Genomic DNA, 17,579 nt, shown 5'->3' on the forward strand with positions numbered 1-17,579 from the left:
CTTGCACTAGGTTTCAAACTATTATTTCGTGTTTGTCTTTTAACACTAAGGATACTCTCAGATTTTCCACATAGCACGTACCTTAAAAAACACATCCTGTTAAACTCCTCATTCCTGGTTTACTCACAACAATTAGTCAAACACAAAGCAAAACAATAAGAAAAACTCCAGACTATACTGAATTGCCAGTTTGACGCAGCTGTATACATTGTTGGGCAAACTATGAATTGGACAAGTTTTAATAGACATTATTTCAGTACTGCTGACATTAGAAACTTCAGAAAAGAAGCCTTGCACATTACATTTGTAAGTTACATTATAGTGGCTGAAAGTGAACTAAGAGTTACAATATATATCTTTTACTAGTATTTTAAGTGAAACTTAAGCCTATACAAGTTTCTGAGACTTGTAAGCACTGGATATGAGATACTTTTTAAATATAAAATGTTAGCATCCCTGCTTCAAAGCTACTAATGCATGTCAATTCAATGCACTTCTCAACATGTCTTAAAACAGATATAAAGAACAGATCTGAAAATGAATCAGTACTGTTCCGTCACTTGGAAATGAGCATTGACAACATGAAAATACCAAGATTATTACCATGCATTTTCCATTTCTGAATTTCCTTTCTCTGTTGAAACCATGTTACAAGGGGGGAGAAAATCTCCACTGTGATTACTTTTACTACTAGAATTTCAAAAGCCATTACAGATGCAATAGTGAAAACTCTCCGAAACTCCATTTTTACTAAGAAATCTTTATAATAAAACCTATATATACCTGTTCATCTCAGGTTCTAACGAAAGTGATTAAGCTTTTATCAGATTGCACCCTCTTTTAAAACCTCGGCAAAGCTTTTGAGGCCCTTTAAAAAACCTGTTTTATGAAATATTTTCTATACTCCCTTTTGTATGAACACCTCTCGTAACTCAACCTCTGCCTTCAAAAACAAAAATGTAACTCTGAACATCAACGATGATATGATAAAAAACTGAAAGGGAGGCCTAATGGATAAAGGGAGAGAGTGTTTCTTCACACATTTTTAAGTATAACTTTTAGACTCTACTTAATTTACAACACTTAGTTACAATTATCATCTTCTTCCTTAGAGAACTTGGAAACCTGAGCCCCAAGTCAAATTTTAAAATGCAAATCCAGCAACAGCTCCTTAATCAGTCCCACTGGGGCCTATAGAGCTGCTAATTCAGCAGAAATCAAGAGAGCTGAAAAACAAAAAGCCAGGCTGTAGCTGTTTTAAGACACTGATCCAAAGTGACTCATAAATCAGTTCACTATGTTCAAGTTTTAGTCTGGAAAATATTGAAAAACAGCTGTGAAAACCATACGGCCCTTTTTTCTGGCAATTCTGGTAAAGAACTAGAGGATTTATAAAATGTAAATACCAAAGATGTAATACAAACACAAGTGAAAGCCATCTTTCAGATTTTCCCTTCTGTCCTGCTGACAGCTTTAGCATTCCTAGGTGAACCTGGCACGGCGAACTCAACAAAGCCTCTGAGAATTCACAAACACTGAGGACACTGGCCGCCGTTCAAACTCTCTTCCTCCCTCCACTTCTAGCTATGAAACATCGACTCTAAAGCAGCAACGTTCTCTCCATCTCGAGACACACACACTAGAAGTAAATTGAAATCTAACTTTAAAACCATTTGTACACAGTCATTACAAATATTTATCAGTTTCCAGTGAATTGTTATCTTCTGTGAAGGCAGCATTACAGAGGATGATGTTTTTGGCTAAAATTGCAGCAAAGCTGGCAGTTATACCCTGTTTACACCCTATTTCACAAAGCTATTTCATACAGAGCAGTAGCCTCATATTTGCTATTAAAGAAGAGAGGAACTCAGTATTCAGGTCCATCTTCTGATTTTCCCCTTTGCACACCCTAAGGTCAGACAGCACTTCACAAACTCCTGTTTTATTTCAGCGGGGATACAAAATGAAGGAAAAACTGAACAGACTCAGAAGCTGACTTCACCGGATGTGCTGTCTGCCTGAGAGTGTAGATGGACAGGGGAAGGTGTGAGGTTCAGCACGGACACAAGAGCTTCTCATGCAGAAAAGGTCTCACTGCTCTGCTTGGGAGAGCTTGCCTGCCTATGCTGAGAACATGGTGTCACAGTTGTTTTCCAAGGAGCATTTGGAAGCCCTACAATTAAACAACTAGCCTTTGGCTGTATATGCTATGGACTCCCGTGGAAAACACAGTAAACATATAGCAATAAAATTCATAAACAGTCTTTTACAGTTTGTAAATGCACAGTTTGTTGCAACAATAACTCAACTTATTCAAAAATTTTTTTGTGTATGTAAAACTCAAGAGCATTATGATCTTACACGTTGTGCAATCAAAGCTCCAAGTACTTAATTAACTGGAGGTGAAAGACAACACTACGCTCTTCCTCGGCCCCCATTCAGAAGACGGGAAGGAAGAAAGAGTTGGGTACTTCCAAGTCATTCGACACAAACAAAAGAAATATTTACACAAAAGCAGCCAGACCACATGGTTTGATGACACCTACAAAGATGTACTCCTGTGAGTTTAAGACCAAGTGATGCAGCTGTCCAATGAGTAATCACAGCAGGGTTTCTTACAACAGACCAAAGCTTATTTATACAAGTGGAACTTATTTTCTCACACTTTTAAAGGAATGTGAACTTACATGAGGATAATTTACACTACCAAGGGAATTCTAATTAGAAAAAAACCTCCCATGTGCTACAAAAAAGCCCTGCAATGTGTTTTATTCCTTGGTAAATTAAGAGGAATAGACATGTTTGGATCACTGCTAACACAAAATACTTTTTAAAGCAGTTCCAAAAACAAAAGTTGGGTTTTTTCCCCTATTTTTATTTTATTTAGCGTGCTGTCACATCTGAATTTGACCTTACCAGCACTAAACTAGACTAAGAAAGCAAGCTGCAAAGCCTAGCTTGGTATCAAAGGTAACTTCCATTTTGTCAGAAACCTTATGTTTGCATACCAGTTCAAAAGAACAGGAGTGATGAAATTTAATAGGAAGCCCAGCCAGTTGTTGAATGTAAAGCAGATCCAGCATTTGCTTCATATACTTCGATCACATAAACCAAAGGAAGAAAAAAGCTTCTTTCCCCCACACTTTCCTGAACTGCTCATGGAAATGTTCACCTCCTGCAGCCCCTCGTGTGCTCAGTGCCATATGGTGTCAATACAGCCATCCACATTTCATGAGCAAAGCAGCATGACCTCCAGACGAGGCAATTGAGCAGAATTAGCCACAACTAATTGAAAGTCTTCCTGTTTACTTTAAAGTCCTTATCTCGATCTGCTTTGGAAATGCAATAGAAAATTACGGGACTAATACAGAAGATATTTGAATGACAAGAGATGAAAAACAAATGTGCAAAGTGCCCCGGCTCTTTTTAGGTTTGCAGAAAGCTCCCATAATTCATGCTCTGTCCATAAAAGTTTGTCACAGGAGGTAAATTCCCCGTACATGGCATTTCACTACACGTTACCAATAATTCCATAAATCCGTGCCACCGAGTCACACGTGGCAACTCCCAGCGTTAGGAAAGTTATTAAAACTATCGGGAACGAGGAGCGAGAGCTGCAGAAATAACACCGAGACCAGTAAGATACAAAAGTTTTGTGGGTTTTTTTTTTTTCGGCGCAGAAATGAACGCCAGCTCGGAGATTTTTGCACGTTCTCCGAAGAAGTCGTTGGGAGAACAACTTTCTTCCCCGTTTCCCAGAGCAGCAGCAGCCGCCCCGCGGGGCCCAGCGCGGCGCAACGCCTCAGCACAGCGCAGCGCTCCGCAGCCCGCTGACAGCCCTCTCCCTTCGCCCTCCCGCCCACCGCCCCGCCGCGCTCCGTCGCATCACCCCACCGCCACCGCCCTCCCCGGCCGCAGCCGGGCAACCCCCAGCGGGCGCCGCGGCCCCGAGGGGCGGAAGATGGCGGCCGGGCACCCCCACCCCTCGCTGCCGAGACCCCGTACTCACAGCTGCACCGCCCCTCGCGGCAGCCGCTCGGGCAGCTGGCTCGGCTCCAGGCGGCTGCAGGCGACGAGGTGCCCGGCGCAGCGGCAGGGCGCGGGGCAGCGGGCGGCGGCGGGACCCCCCAGCACTAGCAGCAGCAGCAGCGCCGGGACGGCAGCGGACGCGGCGCGGGGCCGGCGGGGCATGGCGGGCTCGGAGCCGCTACCCGCGTCCCTCGCGCTGCCTCGCGGACAGACAGACCTCCCGCCTCTCTCTCTCTCTCTCTCTCTCTCTCCTTCAGCGCGGGTGGCGGCTCCCGCTCATGCCCCGGAGCCACCGCCGAGGAGGGAAGGCGGTGAGGGGAGCGGGAGGAGGAAAAAAGTGACGGGAAGGAACAGGGATGGGGGGCACGCGGCGCCGCCAGCCACTCCGCAAACTTTGCAGAGCCTCAGCCCGCCCCCGCCCGGCCCGGGGAGCCCCGAGCGCCGCGCGGCCCGCCCCGCCCGCAGCCCCCTCCCCCTGCCATGTGACAACTACAGCCCCCGGCCCGGGCCACCCCGGCCTCGCCCCGCTCGGGGGAGGACGGGTGGGCGAGCCTCTTTGCCAACGGGCCCCGATGCCAGCGGGCCCCAGTGCCCGCTCCCCACCCGGGAGGCTGCTGAGCGAGCGCCTCGAAGAGCGGCGGGAGCGGACGCGGGCCCCGCTGCCCAGACGCGGGATTCCCCCCGGCAGTGCGCGGTTGGCGCGAGTCGGAGCGGTCCCGGAGCGGCTCCGGAGGCCCCGGCAGGTTCCCAGCCACGGCTGGGGTCACTGGCATGTAAAAGGTGAGGTGAGGTTAACTCTTGCCTTCCGGGTCCTGCGCGGCTAGTCCAGACGCAGTAATTAAGCCCATTATGTTCCCCACAGGATCCAGCTCCCGAGGTTCAGGGAAGTAGGCAGGGCGTGCAGATTCCACATCTCTGAGGTAATCTAAGTAATTTAAGTAAATACCTATTGTTCGAGTTCCATATGTAAGCCCAGACCCTTTCTGGATTCGGTTACTGGAGGCATTACGCAGCCCCGTTCAGCAGCAGAAGAGTGTCCAACCAGGGGCGGACAGTGCGCGTTCTGTCCCACCTTTATACATGTAACACATCTCACCTATGGGAATGGAGACAACATGAGGTGCCTTGAGAGCTTGATAGCTCCAACGCCAAAACATGTAGGACTGAAACTGTTTTATTGCTTCCATACACGTTTCAGGAAGCCAGTTAAATTATACAAAACTACATTTTTAGCTTGGAAGTGCAGTTTTGCAAACCTCACAGGCAAATCAAAAGTGAAAACATTCTTGTGTCGCTGTCAACACGACTGTTTCAGGTGGACAGTGTATGGAATGGGGCAGTGGTCGATTGACCACTGGTGGTCCTTACAGAAATCACTGCAGGAAAGCAAACAAACACTGCAGAAGTGCACATTTTTCTACACATAAAAGCAAGCAAGCAAACAAATGGAACACGGGGTAAAAATTAGTGTATATTTACAAGCTACTCTCAGTTATTTGTTATAAATGTAAACTATCTTGGCAACATTGTCTTGTCATAGATAGTCACTCTTTTTGCAGCCTTCTTCTTCCTTTAAAACCATTAGGTTGGCATTAGATTAACAAAGCCAGAGGAACAGTGGGCTGTTCTATATAGCCAGTAGGAAAAAAGTAGACAATGCCAGACACAGATTTTCAAAACTATCCACCATTAGCCTGTAGCTTTTCCTACTGAAGTAAGTAGGAAGGCTTTGATCTCTTTCGAAAGTGCTAGCATTTCTTCTAGCTATGAGGTTGTTTCACACTGTTATATCAAGATTCAGAGACACCTAAACATGTTTTGTTCATTTTTAGGTAAAATACACTATAGTTGATAATTCTGAAAAGTAAACAAAAATTCAAGATGGTGATCTTTGTGTCACACCAGAGAATTATCGCACACATTACTAAAATTAAAACTGATTCAAAGTAGCCAAGCTCTGTACCACAGTTCCCACAAGTACCTCTTATTTGGGAAAAGTGAACATATCTTGAGTGTTGGCAAGGGCAGTGATTCACTGGTAAGTCACAACAGAGTAATTAAGCTGTCAATTTTAATGTACAAGTGTAAGAAAATATAGAAGCAAAGCATTATCCATGTATTTTATGATAGCAGTGAATAATATACCTGATGTATATGTGAAATATGGAACAAGAGAGCATATGAGGAAAGAAGGTGGAAAAAAAATATGAAAATATCAAAAAGGGCAAGAACTTCTGTTCTTTTTAGTTTGAAAACCATTCATACAGTCATGGAATACTGTGCCCTTAGAAAACCTAATGCATATTTAGTGCTAGTAATATATGAAGCTGTTTTAAATTAAGCAAGGTAAATCAATTCAGAAAATTAATCCATTTGTCTTTGCAGCTTCTTTTCTCTGAATACTCAATAAAGCATTTTAAAACTGATTATATTATGAATTCTAAAATGCCTGTATACTGTACTTCAGAGCCCATGAGAGGAAGTCTTTCTTCCTGCAGGGCGATTCGTTCTTTTCAGAAGTCTCAGGCACCAATTCAGCAACTGATTCGAATGTTGCAAGGTCTTGAAGCCTCCACACCCACAGTCTCCTTATCATTAATTAGTTTGAGAGTACACCATAAGTATACATAAGAAAATACTAATGGGAGACTTCTTGTATGTCTTCTTCATGGATTTGGACTATGGCTGCTCTAAGTGAAGTTCCAATAAAATGAAAGTTCTCACATTCCCCTACCCTCATATCTCTACATGTAGCAAGATATCCCTAGTAGCCCTTGTTTGGCATCACAGTTAGTATAACTGCAAAGTCAACAGGATTAAGATAATGGTCTTACTGCAAACCCATCAAAACTAAAAACAGTCTTCCACCTCCTCCACCATTAGTTCTGCTCTGGAATAATTTCCTCATCCAGTTTTCCATGTAACTGCACATGAAAGCTTATCGTTGGTGATGGTTGCTTTGACAAAGACAGGCCTTTTCCATGGCAGCTGGAATATAGGTCAGCCTGAGGTGACGATAATGAAAAGGGGAAAGCATGGTGGCAGATAAAAATTCTTGTAAAACTAGATCCTCAAACACTCTGGTTGGTTGATACGATTTTTTTCCTCCATGAGACTACCAGCATGGTAGCCTGAGTGAATTAAGAGTGGAGGAAAGGAAGCTGCACACTGAACTGTAGATCCTTCATTTGGATGTTATGGGATGAATCCAGTGGTGTCTTTTTAATTCTCTGATTTTTAAATTAGATAAACACACGTTTACAGATACAAGTCCAAACATACGTTGTTTAAAAGATGCATTACCTTCAGGCAAAAGACACACCCAGAAGCTAAGTATGATTTTTTTTTTTAAACATATCATTAACTCGTTTAAACAAACACTGCTTTCAAGTAACCTGCCTCTAGAAGATGTCTACCTCAAATCAGGCTGGTTTTAGCAGGTTACTGAAAGTATTGTATATGCTATTAAGTTAAGCAAAACCAAATTAAGATACTATACATTTTCTTTTCTGTGTCTTTCATAGTATTAGTAACTTTAATGATTTGATTAAATTATATTTAGTCAGTTTTCATAGGAGTCAAGCCATTTCAAAAAACAGTTACATATAGTTAAATTGTGTGTCGTTATATGTAGTTAAATCTGCAGGATTTTTGTTGGAAGGTCAAAAGGAGTGAACAGTTACATCCACTAAATGACTATGTCCATTAAGGACATTCCAGAGTCTCCTTGTATACTCCTTGATTACCAGGTAATCCAAAACCGTGTTATTAGTTTCAGAATTTCTACTTTTCGTGGGTAAATGATGTGAGTTGAGAAGTGTTCAGCAGCAAGAAGCAGAAGTGGAGCAGAATAACATTACTTATGCTTTGATGCATCTCAGTTTAGATAGCGAGATAGAAATCAATAACCCATCTATCCACCTTTCTCTCAGTAAATGCCCTGTAGGAGTAACTGGCAGAATTAATGTCCTGTCTATTTATTCCTAAATTTTCCCAGCTCCATTTTTTTTCTAGTTGAAGAAGATGTTTATGACTTTGGGAGAAGGAAGTAAGAATTCGTCTCGAAAGGTCACCACTCTCTATTGCAGTTTCCCCTACTCACCCTGTTTAAAAAATAGTAATAATAATTAAAAAAACAACATCTAGGGCTTACAAAAATTCTTCTAGGGCCACAGCTGGAGGGAGAGATTGACCAGTGAGACCCACAGTGCTTAAAAAAACCTCACGAAAGTGGAGCAGAATATGTATTTTGTGGAGAATGCTTGCATGCACAAAACAGCTTGCAATAGGCTATAGGAGGTTTTGCCTCAGGCACTTGTCTGGAATTTGCTAGAGAGTCACACGAAAACTCCCCTGTTGAGCAGAAGGCCTTTTTCACACCTTCCCTTTATGTGTTTAAACAAAAATCTCATCCCATATCATGGGATATTTTTAGAGGAAGTATTTCTAAATGCAGAAGTTTCCCTCCTTCCTTCTGCGTATTGGGTATAGCAATTGCTTTTACTTTTAGTTAATAATAGCATTAAGACTTCACGACCATTTATTTCAATTCCTTTGATTAACCATTGCAATTTCACTCACATTTGAGGCAAAGCCATAAAATGCTCTTAAATAATTTCCTAGCAATTGTGAATCTCCTACTAGTGTGTCATAAGTCCATGGTGACTATACCAACATGCATACAGGAATTTATTTTTGGTAGTAATTAAACTTGACTTTATGTGATCCAACTCTGAAACCATGAAAACCAAATTATGCATAATTTTAGTGCACTGATTACAACCAGAAAAACCATATGAACTCTTTCCAAATACTTTGCCTAAGGTAGAAAATGTTCAGCATTTATAGAATTCATCCAAACTGAGTGTTTGCCTCCATTACAAATAAACTTAAATGTCCTAAGGCAATCCACATTAGTGACGACTGTTAATGTCTTCAAGTCATATCCTGCATGGGGCTAAGTGGGAAGTTAAGTGCATGATTGGAAGGACAATTAAACAATCAACATCTACAATGATGTAACTTCAAAGAGGAAAAAAGAAGAGTTAATTTTATGTCATTAAGGAGCACTCAAGTTGAAATGTCATCAATTTGAATAAAAATAAGTGGAAGTAATTTCAGGATGGTGCTACTGTAGTAAAACACCTGCTGGGTCTGTTCTACTAGTTGTTTTAGTTTGTTGGGTTGTGTTGTTTTTTTTTTAATAATCTTTTAAAATAAATAAACGTTCTGTGGTAAGAAAGATCAAGAAGTGGCCAAAAAGGGAATGTGAAAGACATGCTCTGTTAAATCTAGCAGTGGCATTCTGAGACACCACCACCTAGAGTTCTCCTCTCCTTGCAGTGAGTGGGTTGCTGTAACTGAAACATAGACATGTTCCCTTCTTCTCTGGGGATGGAAACTTCTGCCAGAAGAAAAGCGTGGCTGTTGGAAGGCATCACTTACTTAAATCACCGAGGGAGATTTGGTAACATTTTTTGTCAGTGTTCCGAGGCCTCCAAAATTAAGCATGCACTGTGTTTAGGAAACTCGTAAAGTCAATGACTAAAAGAGCTTTGCGGCGTGAAATCAGTGAGACTTAGTGCCTAAATCTTTGAAGAATTTAAGTCTAATTGACTGTTCCAGAGGGAACAAGCTGCAGCTGGGACTCATCTTGTGTAATTTTAGCAATTTAGAAGTTCGGTATCTATTTTAAAGCAGTTGTCTTGGCTCCTTCTGTAGTCAGTGGAGAGAGGAAGACACCTCCAGAGAGTGATTACTACCTTTCTAAAATGAGCAATCAAGGCATTTGGAGTGAATCAGCCACTGGAGGTTTCTTTTCCTCTCCAATAAGTGGAACCATCGTCGTGACTAATTGCGATTAGACCCTATATTTTCGGATGTTTCCCACTGAACACCTTTAAGCATATGGATTTAATAGCTAAATATACTAATATATATATATATTTACAAAACCTTTGAAATTGTAGCTACATTAAGTGCCATAGCAATAATAATAAGGGACACTTCTTGCTTATGAATTGATGTAGTTATTGGTACATGTACTCATTTAATAGTTTCCTTGTTGTCTGCTGATGTAACAAATACTATTATGGAATTATTAGCAGATTAAATTTTATGAGGCTTAGTAAAACTGAGGGGAAGTGCTATGCTTAAAAAGAAGTATCATATAAAAATATAAAATGAGGACCCTGTGGAAAACGGTCTAATAGAGCACTGCAAACTAAGTAAGTAGGTTCCAACAGTGAAACATCACAGAGGGCGTTTAGGATATATCGGTTGAAGTTTTCTATGTGAGGAAAAGAAATGATGACTCTGTAGGGCTGCTGAGGGCTGAGATGAACTATGATGTCCTGTTTGGTGTCAGATATAAGAGGAGGATAGGTTAGGAGTAGAATGGAGAAGGTTACAGAAAACTGGTAACAGGCTCAAGAGGACATAATTTACAGCTCTTAGAAAATGAATGCCCAGTGTTGCAGCACTGAGATTTTGCACAAAATTATCGTGTGACTATCACTGGGAAGCTAGTGAGTCAGCAGACTGTACGTCATCTGTCTTTGCTTCCCTTTTTTTTGCTCTTTCTGCCTATTGCTTTCGTCGTTATTACATAAAGCAAAGTAAGCATGCTCTGTCTTGGTAAGAAATAGGCCAAATTCACACTGCACCACTTCCACAGATGCTCAAGCAGTTACTTGCCATAGCCATGTTTACCAACACTGGCTGACTTCCTGAGCTGGAGCACCAAGGAGCAGGCTGGGCCAGAGCAGCAAGTCCTATGTACCTATCTGGATGGGCCAGGCACCAGCACTCTGTACCGGTAGGCTTAATTGGTGAATACCTGTCACCAACACTCTCCTTGTACTGATCTTGTTCACTGTGAGGTTTTTCCTTTGTTGTTTTCCTTCCCAGGCCTACAGCTTGGACAAGTCCTCTCACTTGCTGTTCCCTTTCCCAGGCCTCTCTGCACTCTCTGAACTATCAAAGGAAATAGCAGTGCAGAGTCTTGCTCATGTTGAAGCTCGAAATCCTTTTCTGGTTGTGCTGTCATTGCAAAATGAGAAACTTCTGGTTAAGGGACCGTCTTTGCAATTTTGTTCTCCATTGCTGTTGCTGGAAAATAAGTAGGAAATAAATAGGCTAAAAGTGTGCAGTGATTTAGCAGCACTACAAGACAAATAGCTGGACTGGTCTTCTTGGATTTTAATTGACTTGAGCCCTACAGAAAGCAACTTTCTAGAGAGAAGTCAGCAGCAGTGTCAGCATCCTACCACATCCTAGGTGGGTAAGAAGACACAATGCTACAGTAAGGGTTTTTAGCTGCCTTGGTCCACATGTGCAATGTCAAAATCAAAGCAGTACTACCACCTGATCAGGCTGGGCCCAAATCTGACAGCAGTGGTTAAGAAACCAGGGCTTTCATTGAACTGCAGATACTCAATAAGAGAGTTATCTTTTCAGTGATTTATAAATACTTAATAAAAAAGTCTCCATGAGGTTGGATAAGTTAATTCTATGGTATGAATTTCTCATTTTTGTGAAACTAAAGTAAACAAGAGGTTTGCTTATCACTTTAAACTTAGGAAAAGTACATTTTATTTTAATCATAATGAAAAAAAAAATCCACTGCGCTATTATTTTTCATTCTGTTTGTTGTTGTTGTTTGTTTTTCTTTTTGTTGTTGTATTTAGAAAAATAGTGCTAGTGATAAACACAAAATTACTTTTCTGTAATTTTGATAATTTCATACACACGCTCACCGTGTACCAGATGTGAGTAATATTCCAGCTATCCCACTGATGTCACTGAGATGGAATTGGAAGTGCTGAAATGTTCAGTGATGGATATTCCACTGCAGCTGTGAGCAATGTGTTCCTCAGAGACTAATTCTCCTGGGACAATGTTAAATCCTTGGACTTGCACATTATTAGTATTATAATGTAACTTAAAATAGTATCAAAAGAGATCTAGCTAAGAAGCTTAGTCTTCTGTATATTTCAGTTTGTATAAAAATTAATCTCTTAAATTATAAATAAATATGCTTTTTACACACGTCTATGTGTCATAAAAAAATCATAACGTATGCTAAAATAAAATCAACAAAAAGGGCATTCAGAGTTAAAACTAAAACTGCATAATCTCTTGCATGACTTTTGTTGTTTGAAAAATGGCAACAGTTTAAGTGGTAGGATTTTTTTTTTTTAATTTTTAAGTATAGCTGTCTGACTTTTTTTTTGCATTTTGTCTCTTAAACTTACTGTAATGCTTTCCAAATGCTTTATTCTTTAATTTATTTTCTTAAACAGAAGGGGTTTTTTTTTAAATTAATACATATATATAAAACTTTAAAAGGTGTTAGAGAAGCTCACACAAATGAATAATTTTACCAAAGAAGTCATTAACAACTATTCTGCAAATGCTCTGCAACTCTTTGTTGCTGTTGTTGTTTAATGGCATGTACTGATCTTCAGAGTTGTCTGAGCTCCAGACTATTGCAGAAAGCCCTTACTGAGTAAAGCATTTTGGCACGTATTTAGAAATAAGGCTTGGACTCAAAACAAACCCTGTTGGGAAAGGGTGGTGGGCATTCTTCCTTCCTGACCAGGACTCCCTCATGTGCTAGCATCTAGGCGTGCAGACTTCTGGTGAAGTAGACCTGATTTTAGCTGACAGGAAAACGATCGTAGCTACAACTGTTCAAGCAACACAGGGAGTCCAAAACTGTCTCTAACATTACTTCTTCAGCAAATTGCAATTCAGATATGCCTGAAGACTAATAGCCTTTAACCTGTGGCCTGAGTACCTTTCCTTATCCATGGACAACTTTTCAAGTGAGAAAGATAGGGAATGCTGTGCGTCAGAGCATCCCTGAGAGCAGTTCTGCAGAACAATTTTCCCAAGCAGTTGTGGCTGCAGATTTTCCTACTCAGTTCTGCTGCCTGCTCAGACCTGCTCCTTTCTTGGTGTGAGCACAGGTGTTTGTGGTGTCTTGCAGGAAGCCAGATCATGAGGTTGCCTTTTTTGTTGTTGTTGTTTTTTCTTTCTTCCTTCCTTCCCTTCCCTTCCCTTCCCTTCCCTTCCCTTCCCTTCCCTTCCCTTCCCTTCCCTTCCCTTCCCTTCCTTTCTGTCTGTCTTTCTGTCTTTCTGTCTTTTTCCTGGAGTTATTTTTAACCTTTTGTTCATGACATTTGTCATGTGGCCCCAAAAACAGCACCAGGCACTGTGATATGGAACCAGGGAACCAGTGGCAAGGGGTCCTGGGTGTACCTTGAGCTGTTGTTACTGCTGAAAACAACATGACAAATCAATTGTGGACTGAAGAATCTGACTTATTATGGTGGTAAACAGAAGTTTGGGGCATTGCATCTGAGATTAGGAACATCACAGTCCTTTAAAGCTATAAAAACCTTGCTCTGCTTCTTTAAATGCATTCTTTTTTTTTTTCCATGGGTATCATTGCCCTTGAAAAGGTGCTGGCTCAGGTATTGTCACCCTCCACGGGGTTAACTTTGTGTTTGATCACATTTGATCTGTCCATAGCTCACACAAATCTAGCATAAAATCTCAAAGATAGCATTAAACGGAGTATTGTCTGGTTTTGCAGAATGCAATGACATAGTCACACCCGATCTCGCTTCAGTGTGCACTTCCATTTACTTCAGTAATGCACAAGTCTGGTGTTAATGATCACAGAATCAACAGATCAAGAAAAACAAGCTCGTTTTCATAAGTCTGATAGAAGTTCATATTCACAGCAAAAGATGTACAGGGGCTCAAAAGTTACAAAATGGTTGAAAACAAACCAGACAGCATGCATCAGTGCTTGTACTTCAAGTTCTTCCATTTCTGGTGTTGCAGAAGCTTGTCAAAGCCACAAAGTTTGCATGTGTGCTATGGTTCTCTAATGCATGTTTTTTATCCTGCTTGCTTGATATGAATTATGTGCAGTTAATGCTCAGACTCCCATTTTTTATATTATACCTGTAGATTCGTATATACACATGCACATATTTATGCGTAGACACACTTATATGTACTTTCTGCACACAAGATAACACATTTTTAACTTCTCGTACTGCATGTTTTTTTTGCTGGGAGAAGGAGCACAGCCTGTTTCCAGAACAGTCAATGTAGTCTTAGCTGTTATTCTGTGTAGCAGCCTCAGGCTTAACAAGCTGGCAAGAAAACCTGCAAATCCTGCTGCACCCTGCAGGTTTCTGTGACTGATAGAAACACTATCTCTTCTGCGGTGTTAGAAATTCCCAAATAAGGAATCTTCGGTTCGCCCTTTCAAACTCACTACATTGTTACACTACTGCAATTTTCGGTCTTTTTGATGCTAAACTTGGACTATGCGTTATGGCCACACACACAGCAAATGAGCATCAAATAATGGGGGTAATAATTTAAGCTAATGGGAGTTTTATCGCATGGCTTTAAAGAGGCTGGCATTTTTCCCCAGGGTTGTGAAATTGTCAGCCTTTAGAAATGTTATTTTAAAGGAATGTTTAAATAAAGTTCATAGATCTAGGTAAGAGAGATAGTCAGAAAGATGCTGTTTTGTCCCATAGTTAAGAGTAGAGTGCTATCACATAGTGTCTAACAGCTTGAAAACAGTCCTACAGCTGCCATGGATTTGGTGAATTATTCTGTATTTGGTCACTTCTGGGAATGAGGTAGAGCACTCAATCCACTGTGCCCTGAGATCTGCTTTTTCATTTTGCTTTAAGTTTATCTGTCACACCTGTTGGAAACTTCAGAAAAACAAATGAACAAACAAACAAAACAGCAAATGGATAGAAGACATTGGAAAAAAGTCCTATAGGATGTCAGGTCAGTGCTTGAATTTGTTGTTCACATTGGTGATCTCAAAGAATGGGCAAAAAATGAGAGGACAGAAAATAATAAATGCAGCCTAGAGATATTAGAAGCGAAGACAAGAAGTAATTTCAGCCTCTCTTCTGCAAAGAGTTATGCACAGTTTGCACAGTTATACTTAATTTCAGAAATGTGAGTGTTGTTTTAATTCCAAAAGACACCTCCCATATCTGAAGTCACGCAAAGACATAAGAGCTGTGGGTTTGTTTTTTGAAAGAAGTTATTGATCTAAAAAGTTAAATCAATATACAGGGAAAATTGTACCCTGTAGAATAGCTTGCAGAAAAGGAGATTACTCAGAAAGCAGGAAAATTAACATAGGTGCAAGTGTAAAAGTGAAAGATCAGGTAAGTATACTTCTGAGCTTAGCAGGAAGCATAGACAAAAGACTCAGTCCTGGTTCACCCATTTGATTTGACATTTGACATTTTCATTCATTAAATGCTCATAGAGCTGTGGGAGTGGAATGCCACTTAAAAATTTAGCATATTTGCAAGTGATTGTATTTCCTTATAAAAGAGAGGTAGAATATTCCTACCTAACATCGAATAATAACTATAACTGGGCTTAAAAAAAAAAAAGAATCTACTATTTACTTGCTTTTTGAGGTTGCCTTTGCTTGGGAGATCATAAGGAGCTTTCAGAAGCCATTTACAATGCATACTTAGAGCTGGAAAGGGCAGGCCAATTATCACTTACTTTTGCAAAGTGCCAAGCAATTTGAGATACTGAATGCCCTCAGTAACTTGTTGTTTATGTGCATTGTTGAGCAAGTGGAGTTAAGAGGATCGGAGCGCAAAGACAAAGCGGCCCCCACGGAGTGTGGAATATCTCTGTGGATGGAGTGCGGGACCATCAGCTCTCGGCCGGGCTTTGCTTCCAGTCAGTGGGGTGCTTGTTGCCTACTCATGGGAAAAGGTGAAATCCCTAATTAAGGCGTACAGCCAGGCAGTGCCGATAGACAACAAATGTGTTACTAAGCACTTTTTCCTCCCCGAAAATAATTGTGTTTGTACACTTAATACACTTCAGGTGTTAATCACTATTGATTTTTCAAATACCATTATCATATACCAGCATTCCATTTACTTGGAAAGACTTACTCAAGGATATCCATTATTTAAAAGCTGATTAACCAGCATATTAAAAGGTATTTATTCGTGTAGAAAGGATTCTTTTTCAGACCATCACTGACAGCTTCAAGTCAGATTGTTCCTCTGAGCTCAGCACACCAAAAAGCATTTAGTTTGGCAAAAAGTTTGGAACTTTTGTGCATCAGCTGAAAGAGGCCCTAAAGATGTGTTTCAACTAAACAGGGGAAAGAATAGTCTCAAGATGTTTACTGCATTAAAAAAAATGTCTTTTAATACTTATTTTCAGATGTTATTTCTGTGTAAAAGTATTTTTATATAAACTATTTAAATGGTATAATTCTAACTATAAAATACCGAAAGAAGTTAGAATGAGGAAATCACATCCAGAAAAGTTATGACCATAGAATGGCCAGCCATAAAATGATTATCACTGTTAGGATTTATAAAAAAGTAAAAATAAAAAAAAAAAAAAAAAAACCTTCTTTTTCTCCTTAAGGAATAAAAACGTAACTACATTTTTCTGCTGAAGGGAGGGAGGCATGATAAAATCAAATGTATTTGATGACTGCAAGATCTTGACCCTAATGGGTTGAAAAGGAACCTCAAGCAAGAGTTATTGAGGGAAAAGATTGTTCTTACGGAAAGCAATCCCATCTCTGGTTGCAATGGTGGGAAATTACAAGAAAGGCATTAACTGAATGTTTTGCTTTCTACTTTCTACCACTAAAAAGGGAGGACATTGGTTAGGGAGACATGGGTTTGCATTTAAATATTAAGAAAAGAATACATTTTTGGTAATATAATTTATTATTATAAAACAGACACACACACATGCAGGCTGCTCAAAAGCAGCAGTGGATACCAGCAGTAGGAGTTTGCAATTCTTAAGTTCAAACTAAAAATAGTTTATTTCCTTGTTTCATGATGAAATATCTTATCGATCTGACAGAATGATGCATGGGAAAATGGAAACCATATCATAAACTGCTGAAGCTGGAGGATGAATAGTGTCTAGGCAGATGCCTGTTTGCTTCACTCAGGTTTTGTGAATGCTCAGACCAGTGAAATCTGGAACTTACAGAATCATGGAGTCCTAGAATATCCTGAGTTGGAAGGGACCCACAAGGATCATCAAATCCAACTCCTGACTCTGCATAGGACCACCCAAAAATCAGACCATGTGCCTGAGACCGTTGTTCAAATGCTTCTTGAGGAGCCAGTTCCATGCCCACCACCATCTGGTGAAGAACCTCTCCTTAACCCCCAGCTGCCCCTCCCTTGACACAGCTCCATGCCATTCCCTCAGGCCCTGCCGCTGTCACCAGAGAGCAGAGCTCAGCGCTGCCTCTCTGCTCCCTTCAAGAAGCTGTAGACCTCCATGAGGCCTTGCCTCATCAGTTTGTGGCAGGACTAAGGCTTATGTAAGAGTGTGAACTTTTCAAAGCTGAAAATAGACGTAATTCCTCCATCAAACATATTCTTCACCTTCTTAAACAGTGCAAGACAATTAGCTTCCTTTGCTGTTTCTGAGCTGAAATTAATTCAGTAACTGAAGCGATAGGACTTTTTTTTTTTTTTTCA

General features: G+C 40.6%; 2 protein-coding genes across 4 annotated transcripts in view; one reads left to right on the plus strand and one right to left on the minus strand.

Annotated features, from left to right (window-relative positions):
• The window catches only part of LRIG3 (leucine rich repeats and immunoglobulin like domains 3), a 43,726-nt gene extending 39,270 nt beyond the window's left edge, over positions 1–4,456 (minus strand). For 2 of the 3 annotated variants that reach the window (XM_021385036.1, XM_021385035.1), the window contains exon 1: positions 4,010–4,454. In XM_021385036.1, coding sequence (XP_021240711.1) covers positions 4,010–4,191 — 182 coding nt within the window. In that variant the 5' untranslated portion in view covers positions 4,192–4,454. Of the gene's footprint in view, positions 1–4,009 lie in introns of all 3 variants that reach the window. The other variant, XM_021385037.1, reaches the window with a different exon arrangement.
• LOC110392654 (translation initiation factor IF-2-like) lies at positions 4,190–11,643 on the plus strand. Its single transcript, XM_021384933.1, has 4 exons — positions 4,190–4,809; positions 4,892–4,949; positions 10,706–10,846; positions 10,939–11,643. The coding sequence occupies exons 1-3, from the start codon at positions 4,190–4,192 to the stop codon at positions 10,751–10,753; spliced, it is 726 nt and encodes a 241-aa protein (XP_021240608.1). The 3' UTR covers positions 10,754–10,846; positions 10,939–11,643.

Source organism: Numida meleagris, chromosome 1, assembly GCF_002078875.1.
Source record: "Numida meleagris isolate 19003 breed g44 Domestic line chromosome 1, NumMel1.0, whole genome shotgun sequence".
Classification (NCBI taxonomy): domain Eukaryota; kingdom Metazoa; phylum Chordata; class Aves; order Galliformes; family Numididae; genus Numida; species Numida meleagris.

Excerpts from the sequence above, each read along its gene's own strand:
- LOC110392654 (XM_021384933.1), top strand. The coding sequence starts at position 4,190 with ATGGCGGGCTCGGAGCCGCTACCCGCGTCCCTCGCGCTGCCTCGCGGA. Across the intron at positions 4,810-4,891 it reads GGGTCACTGGCATGTAAAAG|GATCCAGCTCCCGAGGTTCA; the intron begins GTGAGGTGAGGT and ends TGTTCCCCACAG. Across the intron at positions 4,950-10,705 it reads GCAGATTCCACATCTCTGAG|ATGCTCAAGCAGTTACTTGC; the intron begins GTAATCTAAGTA and ends CCACTTCCACAG.